Here is a 26,610-nt window from a genome sequence, read left to right on the forward strand (position 1 = left end):
CTATCAAAGACACCAGTCAAACTTCCCTGAGTGGGAGCTCACTCTTGTTCCTCTGCTGACCTCTGGAGCCTCCCAGTCGCCAGTGCTCTCAACTCCATGCCACTGTTCAAGTCCAGGCTCACGACCTTCCACATTAACGTAGCCTAAAAATGTTTTTTTCGCTTTATAATATAAATACTCCTTCTTTCCAAGAGATGCCATCTCCCATTGTTTCTTATATTGTCTTGACATGTGTTTGCATTTAGATGCTATAGAATCCAAATTGTACTTTCAATATTATAAAAAATGCACATACAACTTACCTTTCCATAGGACACAGACAGCATCACTTTGAGGGATGGCTTCAGTCCAACTATTAATATCTGCAAGGATATGAAATATTTTAATTAAAACATATCATGAAAATATTACTAATGGTGACAATCCTTCAACGTGCGTGCATATTGCTTCAACATGCATACATATTTTGATACCAAGCAAATCCCGTCTGTAATAATTACTAGGATGTAGCAATTCAATTATGAAAATTCGTATACTGACAATACATGCATCCATCATGCATGTAAGAAATGATGATATACGATTTCTACAAATTAAACTCAACATTATATTTGATCCAATGGAACATACAAGATAAGACATCCAAGACAGAACATATTAGACCACACAATACAAACAGCAGAAGATGGCACAAAACGAAAAATAATTTCTAAAACGAATCATGACCCAAAACTGTGACAATTCACAGAACAGGCTGGTGTTACACATGCATTTAAATCGACACATCTTGCCCGATATTACACATAAAACACCAGGCTTGCGTGAGTATATCACAAACGTTGAATGGACACATTGCATGTCCTCTCTGCACACAGACACACACACACCTTCGTGAGAGAGGCCATGGCGAGAAGGAAGTGCTGTGACATGGGGTGTTCTTTGAGGTTGGTGGGAAACCACAGCGGCTGGATGCAGCACACCTCCCCCTTCGCGCCACTGAACAAACAGCGCGACTCGCACGTCCGCACGCCCATCACCCTCCTGCAGAGGCGAGGACAGTAACTCAGAACTCGTCGTGTACATCTCCTTGGCTCTGTATTCCTCTCCGTTCAACGAGACATCACAGGGTGTTTTGCAATAGTGAATCATTGTATTGCATTCTGGGGGGGGGAAATTGGTGCAATGGTGTGCGAACTGTGCAATGAACTTAGAAACTGAGTTCGACCCTAGACATGGCTAACGTCAGGGGTCATCCATTTAGTACGTACGCATGGAGGGGGGGGGGGTTAACCCAAATGTGTGCGCATAGGAAACGGGGGGGTGGGGGGGGTGAAGCCTCGATAATAATTTGTCTACATTGGCCTTCAAATGAGTTAGATAGTCCGGCGGTGGACTATCTGTTTGCTTAAACACGTTAATATTATTAATCCTTCATCGTTTATGCGTGGATTAAATATCGGCCGTTTTATAGGATTCGAGGGGGGGGGTTGCGTCAAGCTTATGTACGCAGGTGGGGGGGGTGTAAAAAGTACGCGTGCGTACACGGAGGGGGGGAGGGGTCAAGTTTTGACAGATTTTTGCGTACGTACTGAATGGTTGGCCCCTTAGCGGCGATTGATATATGAACTGGTCCTGGGACCCCCCCTTCACGAACCCACAATGGTCAGCATAGCGAAGCATGGTCAAATAAACCCCTGTGACTGACAAGGAGTAGAAATGCCTTCATCCAGCAGTGTACTCTAAGTTATTAGTATTATTATTGCATTCAGTTACAAAGAGTATGACATTTAACATAAAGAAGTATGATAATGTGCATGTGTGTAAGGGACCCACTTGAAAGCAAGTTCAAAGACAGAGCCCCCACTGTCATTGCAGATTGCTAAAGTGGGATCATCTGTGAACTGAGAACATTTCCACTTTCAAAAATCTAAAAAGTGTACAACTTATCATACTCAACCAAGAAGAACAATTGACAATTTTTTTTTTATTTTTAAGATATCAACATACATATAATGATATCAAAACTTCACAAAGAAATATTGAGGTCATGGCAGAAAGCTGTTGCATCAAATGCCTGAGTACTGAATTCATACATCTTAGCCTCTTCAATGCAATCAATATATAATCCTAATAGCTCAAACCTTCAAACAATACTTTAGGCTGGAGGCGAGAAGCTGTTTTCCGTACACTTTAATCTCTCAAATTATTACCCAAATAATGCTCCCAGTCACGTAATTGTTCGTCATGATGACCCACGGTTACATGTAGGCTGGCAGGACTAACCTTAATGTGCAGAACAGCTGTGCCAGGAGGATGTGCATCCGTTATTGTTCGCAGAAGCTTTCCATTGATCAGATCCCACATGGTGATCTGTGGGTTATCATAATATCCACACATCCACATCAGCACACTCCAGCAACCATGTAAAGAAAGACAATAAAAAAGAGCTTTTATCTTGTATATACATTAAGAGGCTATATGTTCAGAACTGTCTGACACAAATGAAGAGACAAACAAAAACACATCTCATCCAGATATACATATACGCAATATTATAATGAAACAATTACAAATGTCAAAAACATAAATTTGGCACACTAGTGCTGTCACTACAATTCAGTTTTAAATAATATAGTGACATAACTAGGGTGCTATGGTGGTGATCATGACAATGGTTTGAAAGCCTTTAATTGGACTTGAATCGGCCTGTGGCCAAGATACAACGCACTTGGATGTTTTCGCTTGATCATACAATGTGCATAAGGAATTTCAAATCATGAAGACATACGATGGGTGGCATATAGAAGTGGCACCACCAACACGCAAGCACTGCATGAGCTAATATAAATCACCTGCCCCTTGGCAAAGCCACAAAGAAGGCGGGTGCAGTCGCGGTTGATACCGAGGGCAGAGACGGCACCATACTGTGCTCCTATAGCTGTGCTGCCCAGACACAGCTTCAGTGCCTGGTTAGGGTCTGATATAGAACCCAGGCCAACACAGCAAACAGACAACAGGTGGTTAGAGATTTGTGTATACAATATCCAGCCCGACACAATGACATTTAACGCCTGATAAAGATCTAACGTACAGCAACCCAACAAGCTAACTCGTAGCACCTGGCCATGATAGCTTATAGGCATGTAACGATGCATCCTGCAAAAAAAAATTAATGCATTTTTAAGATTTGGGATTGCAATTCCATTCATCAATTATTTTTTCTTGTTTTTATTATCTCATTTGTAGTGTCTCGTTTGTAGAATTGTGTTCACTAGATTAGCCAAAAAGAAAAAAAAACATAAAATGTACATTAAATTTGAATAACTTGTGAGTTATCAATTCTACACACGAAATGTAATGTATGAATTGTGAGTGTAAGATTCGGATTTAACCAAATTTATGCAATGTTACATGCCTAGAATGATGCAGGCAGCACTTATTCCAACATGCCAACCTGTAATTATACCTTGTTAGCATCTGATGCACACAATACCAAGGCCAAAAGAGCAATAAATAACACCTGGTTAAGACCAAAATAAACCATATTCAAGTCCTCATGTTAACAATTACTACAAATCAGGCTAACAAATTCAACATGCCACGGGCATGATGCTCATGACCATATGCTTATCAGCAAAGTCAGTAACCCAGAAGTAAGCTAAGTTGTATCAAGCACTCAAGCTACTGGAGCAGCAAGCAGAGGCAAGGCATGGTTTTAATTAATCTGTCATGGTCACCCAACTCAGTACAGCTTCCCACATCCACCAATCCTTTACAGATGCAAATTAAATTATAAACAAAGTATGCATCTGAAGATTGGTAAACTTGAAAAGTTGACCCAGAAGAGCGGTTACGATGAGCAGTCTGGGCTGCAGCTAAAATGGATCAATGTTAGGCTGTGAGCATTCCGTGAGCTTACCTCTTCCTACTCATCGTTCCGACAAAAAGGGAAGCACACAAAAGGGTAGAGCATTGATCAACATTGTGAGGCTTACACTGCAAAAGTGCTGCAATGTCAAAGCACGTTTTGGACAGTTGTTGGAGTCTGTGGCAGCAGATCTTGAAAGTGTAAGCCACTACCGCTAGCTTCGGACACATTATGAGTTGCTGTTTTTACGTTTCATAATTTGCATTTACAATGTTAATGGGATTAACAGCAAATGAAAGTGAATTAAATAGACACTGAACTTACCGTACACTAGCACTAACCCATGAGCTGTGCCCACTGCGATCACATTGGAGACAGCCTAGGGTATAATGAAAACACACACACAAATATTGTCTGAAGATGCTTCAACAAACTTTTGCGGGAAATGCCTTTAGTGAGCATCTAATAAGACCAGTAAAGTGAAAGAAGAGCTTGCATGTCCATCACTACGCCTGGCACCCTTTGTTATCCGAGTACTGATGTTCAGAGACCACTCCAGGCACTCATTTAAGGTTGAGTCGACCTAGGAGAGACCCAGGATCAATTCAGATATTTGCCACTGATGATAGCTGTGGCTGGAAATCAAACTCAAGTCCCAAGGTGCAGTTGGCACACAAGGCATGCATGGGTACCTTTCCCTCTCTGCTGTTACATCACAACTGGTACTTAATATTTATGGCTGAGTCAGCTTTAAGGAGAGGCTCAAGGCAGTGAGGTCTGTACCATGGAAATGCATGGGACATGGAGAAAACCTGTTTTCATTAAACCACAGTGCAGCATTGCTAAACCAACTCACCGCATTGTTTCAACCATGTTCAAACTTAAAAAGTAATGTCAGAGAAAATATAAACGAGTTCTTCATATAACAAAATGTTCTATTTGGATTTGTTTAATTCAATAATGTAGAAAATGTTCTGTTGGGTATGCAAATGAATAAACATTATACAATCCATTTATATAATTTACATGAATGCACTTAAAGCTTTCGTGATGCAGGAATTCATATTCTTTGTTATTTTTTGATAATTTCTTTGAACCTATCTACGTGACTTTACCGAAAGACCCAAAAAATATATATTTAAATTCGTGACTATTTTAAGCTAAACACCATACATACCATAGCAGTTGGCAGTCCAGCTTCGACTCGGTCCTAAAATAAAACATATAGCACACAATTAATAAAATATAAAAAGTAATAACTATGAAAGAGTAGCTCATGTTAATCTTGGTACTGTTTAAACATTTCATATGATCGGACCTTGTAGTTGTAATGGGCATGTCTTATAAAATGAAAGAATATAACAATTCGCACCTCTTAATACTCAAATTAGAGAAATACTATTGATTTAACAAAATAAGCAGGCATGGGTATGATACAATGAAATAGATAAAATCCAATGGATAAGATTAGTAACGGAATTGTATTGAAAAGAAGGAAATAGTCCAATAAGACAATTACCATGGAGATTGAGCAATGAGATTAGCGCATGAGCAGAAAAAGCGTTTACATTAAATAACCGAGAGAGATGGCAAAGACACGAGGAGCCTTTATTCAGAAGTGAACTGGTCATGACATTTGATAGTAATGGTGACTATTTAACCTACTTAATGTTGTTAGTGGGTGGGAGAGCACAAATCAAGCTAGATTAGCTAACTTCAGTATCGAGGTACAAACAGGCTCAGTATTTATATTAACATAACCCCACCAGCCACTATTACAATAACACTGGACTCACTGCCGCAGATACAATCTGGGAAGACACGCCCTTGAGGATGACATGTTTCAGCACCGAGCCATGGAAAGGTTTCTTCTGCTCTGCCTTCTTTTTTTTCCTGGGGTGAGAAGTGGGCACACAAATACACACGCACATACACAGGATTCCAGTCAAACACAAGCAAGCAGTCACTGGAATACCTGGTTTAACTTTTTACCAATATTGTGAGACCTGAAGGTAATGTTTAAATTTATGATAACATTTCAGATCCTAATAAAATTCTGCAAATGTATATGTTTCATTAAACATTATAAATGAGTGTCAATATAACCAATGGGTTACCAGACTTTTCACAAGTTGCCATATGTATACGATGACCAAGACGTTTTGAACAATAATTTAGTTGGGAAAAGAAATCAAGTTTAAAGTGGAAGCCTAGAAAAGTTGGAGGAAATTGGCCTTGATGTATCTTGCTCCTCCAAAAGCCGATGTTGAGAAAAAAACAATCACTCATGTACAGTCCTGCATCAATTATAAGACCGATAGCATCATCATCTTCACCATCTTCCATGGATCGGCAACCACATACCTCTCTCATTTAATATCAATCTCCTCCACTATGTGCTGTCTGCTCAAGCAAATCAAGCATTCCGTTAAAATCTTCAGTCCATATTGGTTCAATGTGTGATTGGTAGTTACTTCTCTTCCTGCTGCTCATGTACGGAATTCAATTCCTCTGCCTGTTTGCACTGCTGCATCCATTCCCTTGTTTAAATCCTCTACTCATCTTCCTGTGTAAAGCAATTAAGTCATTTAAGAAACGCAAAATCATGCTAATAGCGTCTCTCACGCGCATTACTGTCTCGTCACGCTGTGTAAATTAAATACATTTTAACGTCTTAAGTCGTATCTCGTGTGAAGACACAAGAGATATAACGATCCCTTGTGTGTTCTTCTGCATGTATCGCACAATGTTATTGCAAATCCTCCTCTGGCCCGTCCCATTCTATCATCGATATACTGCCCTCAAAAATACCCCTCTTCAACAAACCCTATATATGTGGCTATCCCTATGTACAACGTCTTGATATGTGGTCACAAGTTAGATTTGATGTATTTAAAAAAAAATATATATTCCACATTGTATAGTACAAGGATGCGCGTGCCTGGAGTAGGGCCGGTCGCCACTGTCTGTGCTGGCCAGTGAGGACGTCTCCACGGAGCAAGCGTCCGAACCGTCGGCCAGGAAGAGCGCTGGGTCATCCAGCTGGAAAGGATTCTCCTCCTCGTCATCCTGCACAACAATGTGGCACTGCCGTACTTAAAGAGCTCCACGTATACCTCAAACATAACAGAACAAAATTCACAAAACGGGCCCACAGGCTGTGTTGATGTGCGCTTTACGACAAACCTCGTTGAGAATGCTTTCCAATGTGGGTGGTGTGTCCACTTGAGGAAGGTCAAACTCTTTGTCATCCAGCTGTATCACAGAGAAAATAGAGCTTGCGCGTGCGGAATTGCAATTCGAGTGCATTAGACCTGCATGAAAATAGGACTGCTCAGATACTTCTATTAACCGATTCCACAGCCTGAATGCTTTCACCTGACAAAAAAAATACATCGTTCAGAGATACAGTCAATGAACCTCACCCGGTTAAATAGGGGACGTCAATCATAAGAGACGATTCATCGCAATGGGCTCTGACAAGGCTAAATAAAGGACGTCGATCACGAGACAATTTACCGCAACGGGCTCTTAACCTGGTTAAACAAAGGACGTCAATGTCTACATATTTAGAACGAACGCAACATCCCTCATTGCGTTTACGAGGCCCCCCCCACCTCCTCAATGTCGTCCGTCAGATCAGCCAAAGACGCACAGCGGCTGGGGCTGGACTCTGCGGAGGACATATCGTGCCTCTTGCTGGTTGTGCTGCTGCTTATGCTGCTGGTGAGTGCTGCTGGTTAGTGATAGTTAAAGCTGCTGGTTTGTGCTGCTGTGGTGCCGTTGTCGTACGCGAGTTCGATATTGACATGGGGATCAACTCCTGACCCCTGACCCCAAGCAGCTGATCGCTGCCTCTTCCTTGAACATTGCCCGGACCGGAAACAGTGGGTTGAAGCGATTTCAAGTTCCGCACCGCGTTCTCCCCCAATGTTTTTTTTGTTCTTCATTAAATCAAAGCAAACGTGTTAGACAAAAAAAAGGGGGGGGGAGTTCAAATGTTGCGTCTGCCCTTGCGACTCACGAAAGGTTACACATTAAAGGAACGAAATGACAGACGACACGGCAACGCGTTGATAAATCGGCGAGCGGAACCATTGCGCCGACCGCGTTTCCCCCACGAGGGGGGATAGTTTAACGGGCAGCGCACGGCGTGAACCAATCGAATTCGTTGATGCGATGTCACGTGACGCGGTTGCCAAGCGACGGCGACGCCGAGTCAAAAGAGTTTTTTTTTTAATTTCGCAGCGAGAATCTTTTACTCTCTTAACAACAACGGCAATAATTATTGTTACTTACAATCATAACAACAGCAATCAAATAGGAAGTAAGTTAACGTCGTGCTGCTGTTGCGGTGATGAATATTGTTTGTGTTGCACGCTTGTTTAATGTCAATCGTCGTCGTTTCACCGCTGGCGAAGTTCATAAACTATTGGCAGACGCGGTTCAGAGGCAATAGCTCACGTCTTGTAATCGCATCAGGTTTCGAGTACATTTAAAACACATGCGCAATTGAAGTTCGCCGTTGCTACTGGGCTGTGTCCAACTTTGTGCACATCTAGAGTTAAATAAAGTAAATTTTGATTTAAAGCTTTCGTGACTGCAGTAATTCATATTCTTAGTTTTTTCGGTAAAGTCACGTTGAAGGGAAACAACAAAATAATAATCGTGAGAATTTAAATAAAGTAGTTTGTCATGCCGTGTTAACCCGTACGCTTTTCGGGTCCATACGGCGTACAGCCGTTTCGATACGGGCAAAAAAATATAATTGTGTCTATTTGTGTTTCTCCCTTGTGATGGGACTTTGTAGAATGAACTATTAAATTTATCTGGGCATGGGGTGGTAACCAATAAGGTCTGAATTGGTCTGTAATAAGGTAGGGCACTGATAAGTGATTGACAGGTATGAGTTTTTATTAAAGTCATAATTTGTTTAAATATTCAATTCTAGATTTAAAGCTTTCGTGACTGCTAGGATCCATACTCTTTGGTTCTATTTGGTAAAGTCACGTAGGTGAAAATAAAATAACAAAAAATCACGACGTTTCGGCCACAACACAAGCGGCCTTCATCAGGTGAAGGGACGAGACTGCCTGGAGGACAGTCTGGAGGACAGTCTCGTCCCCTCACCTGATGATGGCCGCTTGTGTTGTGGCCGAAACGTCGTGATTTTTGGTTATTTTATTTTCACCTACGTGACTTTACCCAATAGAACCAAAGAGTATGTTTAAATATTCAGTTGTATTAAAAATGTCTTCACGTATCCCAGGTCGCCATGTGTCTCTACGAGCCCGTATTTCATCACCTGGTTACATAAATAACAACGTTACTACTTGTAGATACTTAGCCAGGCTGTACATTTGAAGTTGTCATTCATGAGAAAGTAATACTGTAGAGTACTTTAAAGATGCGGTCGAGCGTGTCATTCTGGCGCCCTTAGTTGCAATGCGTCCGTGTAGCGGTGTCAGCTCGGGACGTTCTGTATCTGCAAGAGCTGCTTTTTTGGGGGAGTTGTCTCTTGAACACAATGTTTATTTATTTTTATTTCAATGGTTGTGCATAATTGCTATTTTATAGCGTGTATATAAAACATGACCTCCGTAAATCACACTTACGCGCGTGTATGATACGTTTGTATTTTACAACAGCAACTTGGAATGGCAGCCAAAAAGAAGGAAATACAACTGCAGGTAAAAATAAACATTTTGGCAATTTCTTTGATTAGTTTTGTTGGACCTAATTTTATTTTTAAAAGCCAGTACACAATTTGTATTCTTGTACAATTTTATAAAGTATTTGGATGTTCTGTATGTTAACAGTACAGGATTTATCTTACGAAACAATTAAAAATTTCTCCCGAATGTTCAGTCGACCACAGGGAACCTCACCCTCCTCCGATATAAACATTGTATCTAAATTCGCTAATTCAACTTTAAGAGCAGATTTTAAAAAAAGCTAACCCTTTGCGGATGCCGAGGCCTTTCCGTGTCACAAATCAGTAAATATAAACTCAATGTGTGATTTTGGGCTTCCTCAGGTGCTCATCTCCAACCAGGAACAGTGGGATGAGTTGATGGCATTGAGAGGATTAATAGGTGACAACTCCATGACCTTTCTGCAATCTCATGATTCACACATGCAAACAGGACAATGTATTTTCATATACATTGTATACTACGTCATGAGTTCATTTACAAACATTTCAAAGTACGTCAAGTCCGTACTCCATTTGTCATCAGGTGAACAGTTCTATTAAATACAGTAAGTCCTCGTTTAACGCGGTAGATGCGTTCCTGAATAGGGCCGCGTTAAGCAAAAACAATTTCCCCATATATAACGTAAGGAGAAAGTTTAGCAGGATACTGTGTGCACATACAGTAAGATGCCTGGATAAATAACTGAGGTATCATTCCACATACTGTATCGTATCGCTCAGCCACGCTTCTCAAAAAAGTACATTGTCGACCATTAAAAAACCGCGTGATAATGGGCACGTTATATGCGGACGCGTTCTATGTTGTGCGAAAAGTTATAGCGAAAAGGCGTGTTAACATGCGTTAAGCGAGGACTTGCCATACTATATAATAATTCTGGTATAATCTAAACCAACTTGCACTATATGTATATTGTTCTACGAAAAAAGATGTGTTGTTTTGCACATTGCAGTCCTTTTGAGGTTAAGTCACTTGTTCATCTCTTCTGACTATGCAGTGCTGTTCTGTTTGCCACTGCAGTGACAGACGTGTACCCAGCATGGTGTGGACCCTGCAAAGCTGTGATGAGTCTGTTCCGGAAAATAAAAAATGAGCTGGGAGATGACTTACTGCACTTCGCAGCGGTATGCAGTTGTGTGTGTCCTTGAAATGAAGCTGTTTTAGAAAACATCTCCAAAATATATTCTTAGCTCTTTCGGTAAAGTCACGTTGAAGGGAAACAATAAAATTATATAACATATATTATTATTATTATTTTATTGTTTCCCTTCAACGTGACTTTACCGAAAGAGCTAAGAATATGAATTACTGCAGTCACGAAAGCTTTAAATCAAAATCGCCGAAATATATTTGGAGAACATCATGAACCCCTGCTGATTTTGTACGTTTGCCCACTGACAAAGAAATGATGAGTCTATAATTTTAATGGTAGGTTTATTTGAACAGTGAGAGAAAGAATAACAACAAAATCCAGAAAAACGCATGTCAAAAATGTTATAAATTGATTTGCATTTTAATGAGAGAAATAAGTATTTGACCCCTCTGCAAAACATGACTTAGTACTTGGTGGCAAAACCCTTGTTGGCAATCACAGAGGTCAGATGTTTCTTGTAGTTGGCCACCAAGTTTGCACACATCTCAGGAGGGATTTTGTCCCACTCCTCTTTGCAGATCTTCTCCAAGTCATTAAGGTTTCGAGGCTGACGTTTGGCAACTCGAACCTTCAGCTCCCTCCAAGGATTTTCTATGGGATTAAGGTCTGGAGACTGGCTAGGCCACTCCAGGACCTTAATGTGCTTCTTCTTGAGCCACTCTTTTGTTGCCTTGGCCGTGTGTTTTGGGTCATTGTCATGCTGGAATACTCATCCACGACCCATTTTCAATGCCCTGGCTGAGGGAAGGAGGTTCTCACCCAAGATTTGACGGTACATGGCCCCGTCCATCATCCCTTTGATGCGGTGAAGTTGTCCTGCCCCCTTAGCAGAAAAACACCGCCAAAGCATAATGTTTCCACCTCCATGTTTGACGGTGGGGATGGTGTTCTTGGGGTCATAGGCAGCATTCCTCCTCCTCCAAACACGGCGAGTTGAGTTGATGCCAAAAAGCTCCATTTTGGTCTTATCTGACCACAACACTTTCACCCAGTTGTCCTCTGAATCATTCAGATGTTCATTTGCAAACTTCAGTTGGGCATGTATATGTGCTTTCTTGGTGACTATGGTCCCAGCTGCTTTGAGATCATTGACAAGATCCTCCCATGTAGTTCTGGACTGATTCCTCACCGTTCTCATGATCATTGCAACTCCACGAGGTGAGATCTTGCATGGAGCCCCAGGCCGAGGGAGATTGACAGTTCTTTTGTGTTTCTTCCATTTGCGAATAATCGTACCAACTGTTGTCACCTTCTCACCAAGCTGCTTGGCAATGGTCTTGTAGCCCATTCCAGCCTTGTGTAGGTCTACAATCTTGTCCCCGACATCCTTGGAGAGCTCTTTGGTCTTGGCCATGGTGGAGAGATTGGAATCTGATTGATTGATTGCTTCTGTGGACAGGTGTCTTTTATACAGGTGTAGTGTTCGATTTCACTCGGACAACTTCTGTCTTTCTTCGAACACCGCTTTATTTACAACTCTCAGCATGTCCTCCACATTCTACAGTATCCTGGTCGCCACGGCTCGCTTGTCGTGCTTCACTCGACTCGCTCGCCACCTTTGTCTCTCCACTCCCCACGATTACTTCGCTTGCCCCGCACTCAGCGACTCCGCACTCAGCGACTCCGCACTCAGCGACTCCGCACTCAGCGACTCCGCACCCAGCGACTCCGCACTCACCGACTCCGCACCCAGCGACTCCGCACCCAGCGACTCCGCACCCAGCGACTCCGCACCCAGCGACTCCAGCTCCGCTATCACTACGCTCTCTCCACTACTGGCTATTCTCATCTCCAGCTCCGTTATCGCTATGCTCTCTCCACTGCTAACTACTTCTCTTCTTCAGCTCCGCTATCGTTACGCTCTCCCTACTGCTAGCTACTCTCTACTTCAGCTCTGCTATCGTTACGCTCTCTCTACTGCTAGCTGCTTCTCTTCTTCAGCTTCACTCCACACTCTGTTTCCAAACTCCATCTCCAACTCCGTCTCCAAACTCTGTTTCCAATTCTGTCTCCAAACTCTGTTTCCAATTCTGTCTCCAAACTCTGTTTCCAATTCTGTCTCCAAACTCCGTCCCCCACTCTGTCTCCAAACTCTCCTCCAAACTCCATGTCTTGCCTCGTCCAGCTCCCAACTCCAACTCCCGCTCCAATTGCGGACCCCCCAATTTATCCCCGCTCTCATTACGCACAAATTAATTAGTCCGCGTCCCAACGGCACCCCACGTGATCCGTACACCTGCTTCTCGCCAGACTTCAAGACGCCTCTCCAGCCCTGGCAACAGCCCCAACCAATCACTGCCGTCCTTGGCTCTCCCAGCTTAATTGCCCCAACGTAACCTGCACTGTATTTGCCTTCGTTGCAGGCTGACCCAACATAACCCCAATGACTTTGCCTTCACAACAGGCTGACCCAACATAACCCGCACTGTCTCTGTTTCCATGCAATACGCACCTTTCTACTCCACTACACAGGTAACAAGTTGAGATTAGGAGCACTCCCTTTAAGAGTGTGCTCCTAATCTCAGCTCGTTACCTGTATAAAAGACACCTGGGAGCCAGAAATCTTTCTGATTGAGAGGGGGTCAAATACTTATTTCCCTCATTAAAATGCAAATCAATTTATAACATTTTTGACATGCGTTTTGCTGGATTTTTGTTGTTGTTATTCTGTCTCTCACTTCAAATAAACCTACCATTAAAATGATAGACTGATCATTTCTTTGTCAATGGGCAAACGTACAAAATCAGCAGGGGATCAAATACTTTTTTCCCTCACTGTATCATGTTATGATTTAAGTGGCATCCGATTTACAGGCAGAAGCTGACAGTGTGGAGGCATTCGACAAGTACAGGGGGAAATGTGAGCCAACCTTCCTCTTTCATGCTGTAAGTTATTTTATGGATTGAGTCATACTTCATCATTAGACCTCCTTTGCCAGTACCAAAGTATAATAATAGGGTTTTTCCCCTTTTTTCTGGCAACAAAACTGAAACCTTTTTTTACAAGGATTCATGTCTGCATTAACCACAATACCTGCAGTCAAATTGCAAACAAAAAACATACTATGATAATGTATGCATTGACCTTGAAACTGATTGGTCCACATCAAGGGACGGGACGGCTTTCTTTTGAGCCTCGACCCAATTGGTGCTCGACCATGACGCCAAAAGGCGTGAGTCATACTTGTTTTTAATTTGTGTTTAATAGTTAAAAAGTATAACATTTCCAGTATATATAAATATCATACAACCATATATTCCAAAACACATTTGAATTTGGATGCTTCGAATTTTCAGCTCAGAGATACATTTTCACACCCATTTGACCCATGTATCACGTAGGGCGGGGAGCTCGTGGATGTAGTGCGTGGCGCCAATGCTCCCGTTCTACAGCGGAAAATCCTGGCACAGCTGCAGGCTGAAAAGCGAGTTCTGGAGGAAGGAGGCGAGCGCCTGGTGGTGAGCAGTAGCTGAGATTTGTCCCATGTTCCTGTTACACTTAAAGGAGTAGCGTTGTAGGTTTGTAAACGAGTGGAATGTGTTCCCACTTGACAATATGGCTAAAGTTCCATAAACTTTCTCAACTAATTTTTGTATTAAAGCAGGACTGATAATTACCAAACGAGCCCTCGAGAGGTAATGGATTGCTCTCATTTGCTCAGGTTTACGGACGGTTCCATAGAGATGCCATGGCCCAGTTGCAGTTACATTCCAGGACAGAATTAGTAATGTATACTCAAGAGAACAGAGCTTGAGTAAAACAGATGAATAATCAAACTTAAATAAATAAAATGTGTTCGGAGTGTACAATGACAATCAAAAGCATAGCTGCTGTTATCATTTACAGTCTTAGAAACATATATCAGAATAATCTTTGAGGTGATGCCTTCTTGAGAGCAGAGTACAGCCATATTGACTGATAGTTGGAAACTACACTATAGTTGGACATGAAGTGAATATCCTATTTCCATCTTTATAATTACTGTCAGATCACAGATAAATATGAATCAATTGCGCATATACGTTTAAGTGAGAGTTGTATAAATTAATGGGCAATTTGGGTTGCAGGTGCAAGACACTGCCCTGCAGAGCATGGAGGACAATGACTGGGATATAAAGACCTCTCGGGGACAGCAAGATCAAGAAGAGGAAGAAGGGGAAGAGGGTGAGGGTGCATATTTACACAAGAAGTGCAAAACACTCTTTAAAAATGAATTGGCCAAGATACATTGCAGAAGTCTCATGAAAAATATGACTATTTTTATTTTACAAGGTAAGGCCCACTGAGTTATACAGTAAAACCTTGGATTGCGAGCATAATTCGTTCCGAAAGCGTGTTTGTAATCCAAAGCACTCGTATATGAAAGCACTCGTATATCAGTTGTGATCACGTGACACTAGGCAGACAAAGCGTATACGCGCTACTCGTATTGCAAGACCTCGCTCGTTTATCAAATTCATATTTATTTTAAAATTTTGCTCATCTTGCAAAACACTCGCAGACCAAGTTACTCGCAATCCAAGGTTTTACTGTAAAGCTCTTTTTCAGAAACGACCTTGCCACAAATGATAGCTCAACGAAGTGGCCCATAATGTGGAAATGTATCGCAGCCATATACTTTAAATGCATGTTTCTAAATGTGGAGGGAAAATGATCACTCAGCGAGGTGGCTTATCACGTGTAAATTTGTAGCAGCCAAATACTCTAAACGCATGTTTCTTAATTGGAGGGAATAACTGGAGGACCCGGAGAAAAATCCACACGACCACGAAGAGAACATGCAAACTCCAAATATCCAGCCGCCAGGGTCGGTATTGAACCGACGATCTCCTGTATACCAGGCGAGGTAGTTAACATCTCGCCACCGTGAGGCTTCCCAGTTAAATAAATGTGCATTTATTTTACAGTTAATCCAAATCCAGTTGAACAAATTGCAGTAAATGTACATGGTACATTTTTTCAGGCAATCATCTTTCCATTTTTTGTTAGAGACAAATTACTTCACTGGCAATTCTCATTGATTTTAAACCTAAGATATGTTTGCTTAGCATTATTTTGAATTCTTCAATTAAAATTGATTTATATGAGATTGGATCTAAGCAGCAGGCTACGTGTGGATGTGGTCGCATTGTTCCAGGGCACTGAGTATGTTGTTGATGCTCATTCCTGTTTGCAGCTCTCACGAGCCACCCATACACTGTGGCCCTCATCAAGCCAGACGTGGTCGCTAAGGGGAAAGTGGAGGAAATCATCATGAAGGTAACGATGCATGTGCCAATCTTAGAGGATTTCACTCTTAAAGCAGCCAATGTGAGCCTCTGAGACACTCAAAATATTAACATTGAATTCATGTCCATTGTTTCCCGCATTGACATAGATGCTGTGTGGGTTCCTTTTGCTCCCTTAATCATTGCTCAATCTCAGAACCACTTACAAATGCAGATGACATGCACACCTAGCCTGACTACCAAATTAACAGTTGATGGGGAAATGTGGTGTTACTTAATTCACACCATCAGGGATATCTCCTGATTTCTGTGAAAATACATGTTTTAAAGTTTCATCAATATTGCATAAACATATATATAAAATACAACTAATGTTTAATTTCTTTCGGTAAAGTCACGTAGTTAGAAATAAAATAAAACATCACGACGTTTCGATTGCAACACAAGCAATCTTCATCAGGTGGTAAAACAATACCCTGGAGTCAATACAATACCTCTGCCGTGGCTGACCATTGTTATAACGCTTTGGGCTCGCATGATATTGTTTTTTCCGAGACCAAGGCACTCTGCAAACCTTCGGGCTACTATCAAAGGTTTGTTCATGAAGGCATCCAGATATATAAACATAGACATAACTTCAACCGAGAAGATGGATACGAATTGAGCAATCATTGGAAGGATGTTATTAACCAGGTAAAACCTTAACTGTTTATGGTTGTTTCCATCATATATGACGGGTACTAGTCTTCTGTATTTTTCCGAGTTAATTTCCCCCCGCATCCCCAGCTTTCCCAGCCTCCCACTTCCAGCCCCGCCCATTTCCCCCCAGCCTCATGTCCTCTCTTCCCCTAGCGCTCACACAGCGCTCCCCTCCCCCTACCCCCCCTCTCTCTCTCCCCCCTTGCTCCTCCCCCCTTCTTACCTATATAACCTATTGCCACGGCAGCTCTCTCTCCCACTTCAGCAAAAAAACATTCTTGTTGTGGTTTTACCACCTGATGAAGATTGCTTGTGTTGCAATCGAAACGTTGTTTCGATAACTACGTGACTTTACCGAAAGAACCAAAGAGTATGGATTCCTGCAGTCACGAAAGCTTCAAATCAAGATTAATGTTAAATTTTTTAAACGTGTTGTGGACAATAACCTGGAGTGATTGACTGGGTTTTTTCCAAAGAGCCTGTCTTCATGGTTTCTGTGTTTCCAATGTTGGCTGTGATGATGCTTTATATGGCAATGTCTGGGATAGGTGCAAGAAGCTGGGTTTGAGATTGTGGCTCATGAAGAGAGGACACTGCTGCCCGAGGAAGCACGTGACTTCTACCAGCATCGCTCAGGAGAGGTATCCCATGCATACACCCTTGGACACACAATATACACATAATTGCATTGTGAAGAAGGTCGGCACATTGTTGGGGATGCTAATACTATTTCAGAGTGCTGAACTGGCTATGCTCATAATCTGGGTTTGAATCCAGACAGTTACCCTCAACTAAAACAGGTTATTGTCCTCACCATGTAGAAACTGTCAAGTTCTTTCAAAATGAAACAATGAATTCCTCAAAACAAATTAAACAGGTTATCATGCCTTGTGATTTAATTATTTTAGTATGGTCACCAATAACATGCACAACCAATAAATAAGTGTGTGGAGTTTTCACTTAATTATGCATATTCCAGCTCTGAGGACAAAAAAATCACTCTTTACAGGACAATCACTCTTTACAGGACATATTAAAGGTTTGCCCATAGTTTTGATTTAAAGCTTTCGTGACTGCAGGGATTCATATTCTTGGTTCTTTCGGTAAAGTCACGTAGAAGGGAAACAATAAAATAATATTTTTATAATAATATTTTTATTATTTTATTGTTTCCCTTCTACGTGCCTTTACCAAAAGAACTAAGATTATGTTTGCCCATAGTGTTTAAAAAAGTATTGAATTCATGTGACTTAAGAAGTCATTAAGTAACATAATATTCTGCAGCTGTACTCTGGCACAGGGCGGTGAACTTCTCACTGTGATAATTGAATAAAAATGTGTTATGGCAACACCATGATTGGAATATAAATTGGGAGAAAACTATTTTTAAACTGCATGTTTCTTTGCACAATCTGCACGTTTGTTTTACCATATGTCTGCTGTGAATGAAGGAGTGGTATTGCCCAAAGTGTTTGCTTAACATATGTTTGACTCTGTTGTGTTGGCAGCCCAACTTTGCAGAGCTGGTGCAATTCATGTCCAGTGGCCCGTGCCACGTGTTGATGCTGTCTCGGCCCGACGGGGCCACTGACGTCATTCCCGCATGGAGAGAGCTCATCGGCCCCACGGACCTGGAGGTGGCAAAGGCTGAGAAACCAGATTGGTGGGGAACCCACATTCATCACAGACTAGGGAATCCAGCCCTTAAAGGCTTGGTCACAGTCAAGCAGCATTCACTCTTCATTTGGAAACTGTCTAACACCTCTTACATGCACATTTTGATTGTTCTACTTGTAATGATGCACTGTGTCTCAAGCTACTCTTGTCTGTTGAATAAAGCACTTAAAATATAATGGTAAAACTTCATCTCAAAGGCACTTCAAAATATATTGTACTTTTTCAAGCACAATCCAATGTTTCTTTAAGAGCGTATGTTTAAATTTTGATTTAAAGCTTTCGTGACTGCAGGGATTCATATTCTTGATTCTTTCGGTAAAGTCACGTAGAAGGGAAACAATAAAATAATAAAAATATAAAACAATAATGATGATTGCTTGTGCTGCAGTCGAAACGTCGTGAGAATTTTATTGTTTTATATTTTTTATATTTGATTGTTTCCCTTCTACGTGACTTTACCGAAAGAACCAAGAATAAGCGTACATTTACTTTAAGTGTGAATTTGGTTTTGTAAGCTCTAAAAATATTTCATAATAATTGTCAGATATATCTGTTTAGTGTGCTTATAATATATATATCGGTACAGTAGGTCAACCTTGCCCAGAGCATGATCATGTCTTAAAATGTCAAATATTTTTCCCAGAAAAGCCTCAGCAAGTCTTAAGACTCTTTATCAATAGGCTTCTGGCTCTGATTTTTCACCAATTAAATTGAATGGTGTTTTGAATGTGGGAAGAAACTAAATTATCCAGTGAAGCTCATGTATACTTTTTCATTATTATTTCTTAAAAAGTTTCACTTGGAAAATCCCTTGAGATACATCTCATTTACCAGGGTGTTAAGGCTGTACATACGGGGGGATAACACAAAAAGTTTCGTACCGAAAGGTTCACAACCCACGTTTGTTTCCTGCTACCTCTTGATTACCTCAGCTGAGTAGGTTTAGACGTTTCACAAGTCTGCAAGATCTACCAATCCTTGCCTTCATATGTCACTACCCATGCAAATGACAAAATTTGAATCAGCAAAGAGAAACCAAATGGAAGATGCTGCTTATTGTCTTTTGCTGACCCAGCTTGCGGGCGCAGTACGGCACGGACACCACGCTCAACGCGTTGCACGGCAGCAGCAGCCAGGAACAGGCGAGCCGCGAGCTGGCCTTCTTCTTCCCAAATCTCCGAGGCGCTTTGGGCGAGCGGGCAGAGCCTGAAGATGGACGGTGCTCATGGGTGGACAGGGCAGCCCCAGGAACACCACGTGGTGACAGCCGCCAGGGCAGCAGGGTGGAGAGGACTCTCGCACTCATCCGCCCAGACCTGCTTAAGGAGAAGAAAGGTAACTGTGGCGTATTAATTCATTGAGAAGCAGGGCGTTGAGAAAGAAAGGCAAAATGTAGAGGTTTCAAATTTGAAACTTCATTGTGAATAATCTGTGAGGATTTTTTTTATTAGAAGAGGACTATTGTCATTGGGACTACAGGTGACCCGTGACAGTAATAGAAGTATGGCAGTGGTTTGTTTAGATTTGAGGTATCCGCAGCCTTGGTTAATTAAAATTACTTTATTTGGGTGTGATTGCATTGTTCACACACGTGGCAATTGTTTGGTTTAGGTCATTTAAATACAGTATTTAAATTGTGCATCGCATTGGTAAGTAACAGAAAACTCTGCATGCTGAGTAACATGGTACACGAATGTTAAATGTAAAAGAGGAAAGACATTGCTTTTTTTAGGTTGGATGAACTAATCTTTTTTTTAAAGAAAAAACTGCTCCACAAGAGGGAATTTGAAAGATAATGCCTTAAATATTGCAGCTGAATGCAAAATCTGAAGTACATTAATTGTATGTTTCTGCATACCCTGTCCTTCCAAACAATGATGCTCTTAATTTTTATCTCAGAAGTTTTTGCACATCCCTATCAAAGGATAGAGACCAGGCAGCAAATGAGTTCAAACAGAGCGAGCCCAGCAGCAACAGCACTCCTGTTTTTAATACCATGGCAGACACAGTGTTGGGAGCGATCAAAGAAGCTGGTTTCCACATCGCAATGCAGAAGGAGGTGATACTGACTGAGGAGCAGGCGAGAGAATTTTACCGAGAGCACGAGGGGCAGGACTACTTCGGCACACTCGTCAAACACATGACCAGGTGACCTAACCCTCTTTATTCCGCTGGAAATCAACTCACCGCAGCTGTAATGATTAAAGCAATGCATTGTCGTTAAAACGTGGTGCCTTGGTCCAGTAAGATTAATTGTGTCGTTTTACCTCTGTACAAAACTTCCTGACTGCGTACCAAACCTTCGACTGCATTTGTCTTTGTGTCAGCGGGCCAGTGCTAGCTCTGGCCCTCGCAAGGAAGGATGCTGTACAGGGCTGGAGGGACATGTTGGGGCCCAAGGACTTGCAGGTGGCCAAGGAAGCAGCTCCCCAGAGGTCGGTGTCCAGAATATGGATCACGGCTGAATTACTCAGGATATGCCTAAGAACAAATCTCTCACTATGCACCTTAACTCATCCGATCTCAGTAATTAAGCAGGAATAAGCCTAGATAGCTCTTGGATGGGTGATCACCATGCATAATTCGGGTGTTTTGGGCTACTTCAGGGCAATATTGGCAGTAGAGGGCAGTGCAGCAAATCCATTGTTTTCTTGTACAATGCTCCTTCGCCAACCTGCACAGATTAGTGTCGTTAAATATGGTCAATTAACTCACGTGGCATACGCAGCATGGGAAGGTCTTTATGGAGCAGTAAATTGATATGTTCTCAATCCAAAAATCAGCCTAGATACAAAATATTAGATGATCTGAAAAATTTTCGTAATATTTCATATAAAAATGTGACTTAACAGCATGTTAATGTAATATTATTTCAATTATAATAAAAAAAGTAAAACAATCTACAAATATCACAATTTAATGGTTACAAAAATAAGATTTCATGTCAAACAATAACGATTTAAAAAAAAAAAGAATTCTGGCTGCCATGTGGGCAGGCAGGTACGCATTGGAAACGTCACTGTGTACATCTGCATTAAGATGTCACCCGAATCCCACAGCATTGAGCCGGGTTCGTGTGCTGACATCATGTCTACCCCCCACCACCAACCCTCCATCCCGGCAGTATATCCTGCAAGTGTGCGGGCAGTGATATTTTTGTATACTTTTATCTGAATGTCCCACAAAATTAGAATTGGTCTTAAAAAACAGAAAATCGGAAATTTAAATCTGAAACTCATCCCTGGCATTATACCTCACTGCCTATTTAGACTTACTGTGTCAAAACAGCAATAGCAGTGGTGTAAGAATTGTGGGGTAAAATAACCACTGAGAGTAAACTATACATCTTTGTTGCAGTACACGGAGCAGTGAGTGAATTCTGCTATTGTAGTCCCATTGCAATAGGGAACCCCATCATGGTACCTGTTTATGCACCTGCATTGCAGCCTCCGTGCACAGTTCGTCTCAGACGCCGCTCCCATCAACCAGCTGCATGGCAGTGCGTCGCCCACCGAGGCGAAGAAGGAGCTGGATTTCTTCTTCCCCAAACAGCAAACGCTGGCCGTCATCAAGCCGGATGTGTTGCCACAGCACAAGGGTAATTAATGTGAATCGCAACACGCAACCATGACATTAACGCGCTTTGAAAAGTGTGCGTTTGGATTTAATTAGGCTTGTGATGGTCAAAGTTCTGCATTTAAAAGGCCCTTGGAAGGTCAAAGTATACACCATCATTTGTTTTACTTCACGACATCACAGCGATATTACGGTCACCATTCACAATTCAATGAATGCACAGGATATAGCGTTGTTTTTTCATTACTTTATTCTACATTTTTGCACGCACTCATCTCATGCACTGAGTAAATGTGTTATATTTATTGTGTTGACATTAGCGTGCACAACATACATTCATGTCATATGTGCACAACATACATTCATGTCATATGTGCACGCGATACATGGATATCCATCTGCGGAACCTCCGTCAGTGACCATGCGCTCGACTGATTTTTCACAGAGGAGATCATGAGCACGATACGCGACGCTGGCTTCACTGTGTCCATGATGCGCGAGGTGGAGCTGTCGCAAGAGTTGGCCTCCGAGTTTTACCACGAGCACCGAGACAAGGCTTTCTTCCCCCAGCTCGTTGATCTTATGTCACGGTAGGGAGGCCTTTTGTTGATTTGAACTGCAAGTGATACATGATACAAAGACATGCTTTTTGTCAGTGAAATCTATAAATTAAAGGAAGTTGCAACCCCAAATAAAATAGCTCCCATGTTGTATATACATACATAGGCTGTGTATTACAGCATGTCTAACAATAATTTGTGGCTTCATTCATAGTCAGGTACTCTTTAGTGATTGCACTGTTGGGTCACTCCCATTGTACTCACCACACAGAACTGTAGCAACACGACTGCACTTTATGATAGTTGGCACCAAACTGTGCCACACACCCTCCCACATGGCCTTGTGGGAGCCTTGGTATCGAGAAAGTTTGTTTATTTTAGTTTTTCTTCTGGTTCCGTTCCAATGACATACATGTATGTCATTGGAGTGGAATCGGAAGAAAAAAATACGACATAGACGTACGTCATCATAACGGGAAAGGGTTCATTTCCTTCCCATAAAAAAAGTTAGTGCGACAGGTCAGCAGGTTTTGGTCAGTGAAATGGATACACCTTACATGTATGGCTTCAAAATAGGGGGCCTTCCCTGATGCTGGTGCTCAACCGTGAGGATGCCGTGGAGGAATGGAGGCGACTCATGGGGCCAGCCGACCCGGACGTGGCACGCAAGACGGCACCCGAGTCTCTGCGCGCACGCTTTGCTCGCAGCTTGCTAGAGAACGCACTGCATGGTGCCTCCAACCTGCACCATGCCCAAGAGAACATCCACTTACTGTTCGGTGACATCAGCTTCTCCCCAGATGGCACTGTTCTAGGTAAGGATATAATGATTTATTGATTAATCGATTGACATTGATCTATGCACTCGTAGTGCCATCGCGGGTGTCACTGTGTGGTGCCGGCCCTAGAGAGGCACGGCATGCGATGTACTCACATTGCGGGCATCACGTATGTAGCGACATCGTGAATGCCACTGAGTAATGCCGGCTCTAGCGAGGTACGGCGAGCGCTGGGATAGCGCTCAGTGGCACCACGCGTGGCGTGCATTGCTGACTCCTACAGGAGGGAGTGTGAGAGTGTCACCCATGTGATGAGGTTACCCGAGGCCATGGCAATCTGGCCGACCCTGGGAGGCACGTGACCAGTAAGATCTACACAGGGGCCCCAGGTGGGGGGGCCTGGGGGTGGTCACATGTCAGGGTAAGATCCTACAGGAAGGGTCGAGAAACGACAAGTTTCTCGAAGGTGGTCGTGGCCAAGGGCGGGGCCAGCCACGACCCAGCAGTATACAAAGCAGGATCCGCACAGGGACCGGGGTTCAGTGTTGCTGCCGTCATCTGAAGATCTACGTTCTAGAAGAAGTCACCTACACGTGGACGAGGACCCCAGCGAGGGTCCTATCCGTTGTAGCGACTCCCAGTAACTAACGTAGTTAGCCTGGTGGTCCACCACCATAGGTTATCTGGTAAAGGGGCAGTAACCCCTTTGTGTTAATGTGTTGGTATTAATAAATGTGTTGCCTCCAATGAGTACGTCTGCGACTAAGGTGAATCCACTACACACTGAATAGAATCGTGCATATAGGAATCAATTGTTTGACTCATATTTTCATACCACTGATTTCTACATGCACAATGGAAAATAAAATGTTCATGACTCACATTTTGTTATCTAGTTGTGACAATTTGTCAATTAATAAAGTGCATTGTTACATAACTTATACTTGGTGCTCGTATTGGACATATTTTGTTCCAACTGCTCAAAATTAAGACAAAACTAATGAAAATGTATATATAGGTTTAAAATAATTTAATATTTAATCCTTTTATCAGGAGGGTCCAGGTTGCGAGGTTTGGCCATAATCTCCTTCGGCATATTTGCATCTGGGTGAAAAATAGATCACCTGGAAAAATACTATTAATGTAAGAGAATAATATTCAAATTCAGCACAGATAGGTTCATAAATACATGTTGTAGTGCCTGATATAGGCTTCTCATTGTTCAACGAGTAGTTATCCCAAAGCATCGTATAACCCACTAAAGCTGTCTGCCTATTTTATGGATTGCAGCCCTGTCACAGCAGTGATCTGGCGTACAGGCAGTCCCCGAGATACGATTGTCCGACTTACGAACGTCCACACTTATGAACGACCCTTTACTTAACACCCTGTGCCACATATGCTTTTGTAGGAATGGAACCGGACCTGGATAAAGTGGAGCCGCCAGAATACAGAGACGATACAGAGGAGGACAGCACAGAGAAGCAAGATGGCGAGAGAGCCATTGAGAAGGATGCAGTAGACGGACACACACATGATAATGCTGAGGACATAACACAAGAGGAAAATAAGGTGTATGGAGAAAACGAAAGGGAGGAGGCTCTAAAGAAGGATGGAGAAGAGAAGGAAAGGGCTATTTCAAGGGAAGGTAATGAGAGCATTCGCAGTGGAGATGATAGTGGCAGGGATGGGGAATCAGAGTTAAAGAGAGTGGGCACAGGCAACAGAAAAGATGATAAAGATATGAATGCTGAAGAGGGCAGAGTGGGTGATGCAGATGGTGACGAAGACAAGAATGAAGAGCAAAAGCAACCGCACACAGGTTTAAAAAACACTTAACACCTTTGCCATTTTACAAAGTTATAAAACTCCTTGATGTTATGAGTAAAATGCAGCACTTAACCATCTGCTGTTAAACATAGGTTAAGTGTTATAGTTAATAAATTGGCTCGACTCTAGTAAATATGTTTGGTAACCTATATAAACTAGTCTTGTCACAGTATGGTACAGTAGCCACAATATGCTAGATTTAAAGCAATTTTACGCATCTCTTGTATTCCACCAATTTTTCTGAAAAGACCGATTCCTGAACGTGGAGATATTAACTTGTGTGAACATGCCAAGCATTCAAGTGATCCTTGTCATCAGACATTTGAGATGTGGAGGTTCCCATAGGAAACGCCATTGAGGGCAGTGTCTTCAGATTAAATGATTTGCTTATCTGTTGTCGGCATATCCGCCTTGACTGCTCCGTCATCTAACAGCTACTGGTATTTTTGAGCAAATGGGAGGAAATAGCTTGTGATCACTTTCAGTGAAGTTCAATCTAAGATGTACGTGCCATATTAACCAAAAAACAGAAGCATGGGTGTCACCGAGAAAATGTATATAAATTCAACTCAATAGAAATGTTTATGGTCTGGTCTTGAAAGCACAGATTGTTACAGCTGACCAGACTGCAGTTGGCAGATTGCTGGAGACCACTGGGGCTCTAAATGCAAAGTTCTTTTGTGGTCCCAAGCCAAATGGATTTCACAGATTGCAAATGCCAAAATAGTACTGTAGACTGTAGATCCCTCATACAAATGTTGGGCCAGCAATGCAAAACAAAATCCTGCCTCATTTCTGTAAAAATCAATGCTCTAAATGGTGCAACAATATACTGTATTTCTTATCTTTAACAGGACTTTGGACACTTTCTCCATAAATGGAACATTGAGTCCAGTTTGTGATTGTGGTGCGACATCTCAGACCATCCAACATATTGAACGACTGCCCAATGAGATCTGGAACAAATCCACGTGGCTATTCCTGTAACAGTTGAATTATATCAAATCTCGACATCAATTTGTAGATAGAATGGGGTCTAAAATATAGGACGAGGGATGCTTGTGTTCAATGTTTCATGCATGCTGAAATCGACTCTCAAAGTAAACTTCCCTCCTGGTATCGTCATTGCAGAGTCCTCAGCAGAGCCACCCACAGGCAATGGAGAGGAGCCAGAAACGGCATCCCAGGGTGGACCATAGGAAGGCTTCAAAGCACAGGTAAAGTATACAAATCAGAAAGAAATATTACACAAATGTTAATTTCTCAAATAAAAACACTCTATTTTTTTTTCTTCCAGAAAACAAATGGGTGACGTGGCTTGAAAATGATCTCACTTTAACTGCTCGTGTTTTTTGTGCTTGAACCTGGATGCAAGTAAACAATAATGCGGTCTTTTTCACCCATTTTCTGAATTTCTTTTGAAACCCCATCATACGATGCTAAAATGTGAATTGCATAATTTCCAACATGTGTTTAAAGTTGCTATTTATAGACTGGTTTGCATGTTAGAACTATGTATAAGTAG

The 26,610-nt window shown here is 42.1% G+C and overlaps 2 protein-coding genes across 4 annotated transcripts in view; one reads left to right on the top strand and one right to left on the bottom strand.

Moving 5' to 3' along the window:
- The window catches only part of VPS8 (VPS8 subunit of CORVET complex), a 30,063-nt gene extending 22,311 nt beyond the window's left edge, over positions 1-7,752 (bottom strand). The window contains exons 1-11 of the mRNA XM_032957078.2: positions 7,486-7,752; positions 7,055-7,123; positions 6,810-6,937; positions 5,665-5,761; positions 5,046-5,078; positions 4,193-4,247; positions 2,853-2,977; positions 2,284-2,370; positions 1,834-1,901; positions 888-1,041; positions 303-362 (exon numbers count right to left, since the gene is read on the bottom strand). Coding sequence (XP_032812969.1) covers positions 303-362; positions 888-1,041; positions 1,834-1,901; positions 2,284-2,370; positions 2,853-2,977; positions 4,193-4,247; positions 5,046-5,078; positions 5,665-5,761; positions 6,810-6,937; positions 7,055-7,123; positions 7,486-7,554 — 945 coding nt within the window. The 5' untranslated portion in view covers positions 7,555-7,752. The remainder of the gene's footprint in view (positions 1-302; positions 363-887; positions 1,042-1,833; positions 1,902-2,283; positions 2,371-2,852; positions 2,978-4,192; positions 4,248-5,045; positions 5,079-5,664; positions 5,762-6,809; positions 6,938-7,054; positions 7,124-7,485) is intronic.
- A 294-nt stretch (positions 7,753-8,046) lies between these two features.
- On the top strand, positions 8,047-26,302 carry LOC116943837 (thioredoxin domain-containing protein 6-like). Of its 3 annotated transcripts, none has more exons than XM_032957082.2 (18): positions 8,047-8,195; positions 9,517-9,558; positions 9,906-9,963; positions 10,603-10,706; positions 13,550-13,621; positions 14,078-14,194; positions 14,804-14,900; positions 15,913-15,995; positions 17,212-17,304; positions 18,172-18,326; positions 19,416-19,675; positions 20,344-20,488; positions 20,668-20,775; positions 21,787-21,938; positions 22,362-22,506; positions 23,053-23,291; positions 24,667-25,077; positions 26,217-26,302. In XM_032957082.2, the coding sequence occupies exons 2-18, from the start codon at positions 9,526-9,528 to the stop codon at positions 26,282-26,284; spliced, it is 2,340 nt and encodes a 779-aa protein (XP_032812973.1). In that variant the 5' UTR covers positions 8,047-8,195; positions 9,517-9,525; the 3' UTR covers positions 26,285-26,302. The 3 variants fall into 3 exon arrangements, with proteins under 3 accessions (XP_032812973.1, XP_032812974.1, XP_032812970.1); XM_032957083.2 differs by having other exon boundaries at positions 8,052-8,191; positions 24,667-24,903; XM_032957079.2 differs by having other exon boundaries at positions 8,053-8,191.
- Positions 26,303-26,610: the final 308 nt, after the last annotated feature.

The sequence above is a fragment of the Petromyzon marinus genome, chromosome 19 (genome assembly GCF_048934315.1).
Source record: "Petromyzon marinus isolate PM22_M1 ecotype Great Lakes invasive population chromosome 19, UKy_Petmar_22M1.pri1.0, whole genome shotgun sequence".
In the NCBI taxonomy this organism is placed as follows: Eukaryota; Metazoa; Chordata; class Hyperoartia; order Petromyzontiformes; family Petromyzontidae; genus Petromyzon; species Petromyzon marinus.

What these genes read in the sequence shown, in the direction of transcription:
- LOC116943837 (XM_032957082.2), top strand. Translation starts at nt 9,526, where the DNA reads ATGGCAGCCAAAAAGAAGGAAATACAACTGCAG. An exon ending in CTCGTTGATCTTATGTCACG is followed by an intron (nt 22,507 to 23,052) that starts GTAGGGAGGCCT and finishes GCTTCAAAATAG; the next exon opens with GGGGCCTTCCCTGATGCTGG. An exon ending in GCAAAAGCAACCGCACACAG is followed by an intron (nt 25,078 to 26,216) that starts GTTTAAAAAACA and finishes TCGTCATTGCAG; the next exon opens with AGTCCTCAGCAGAGCCACCC.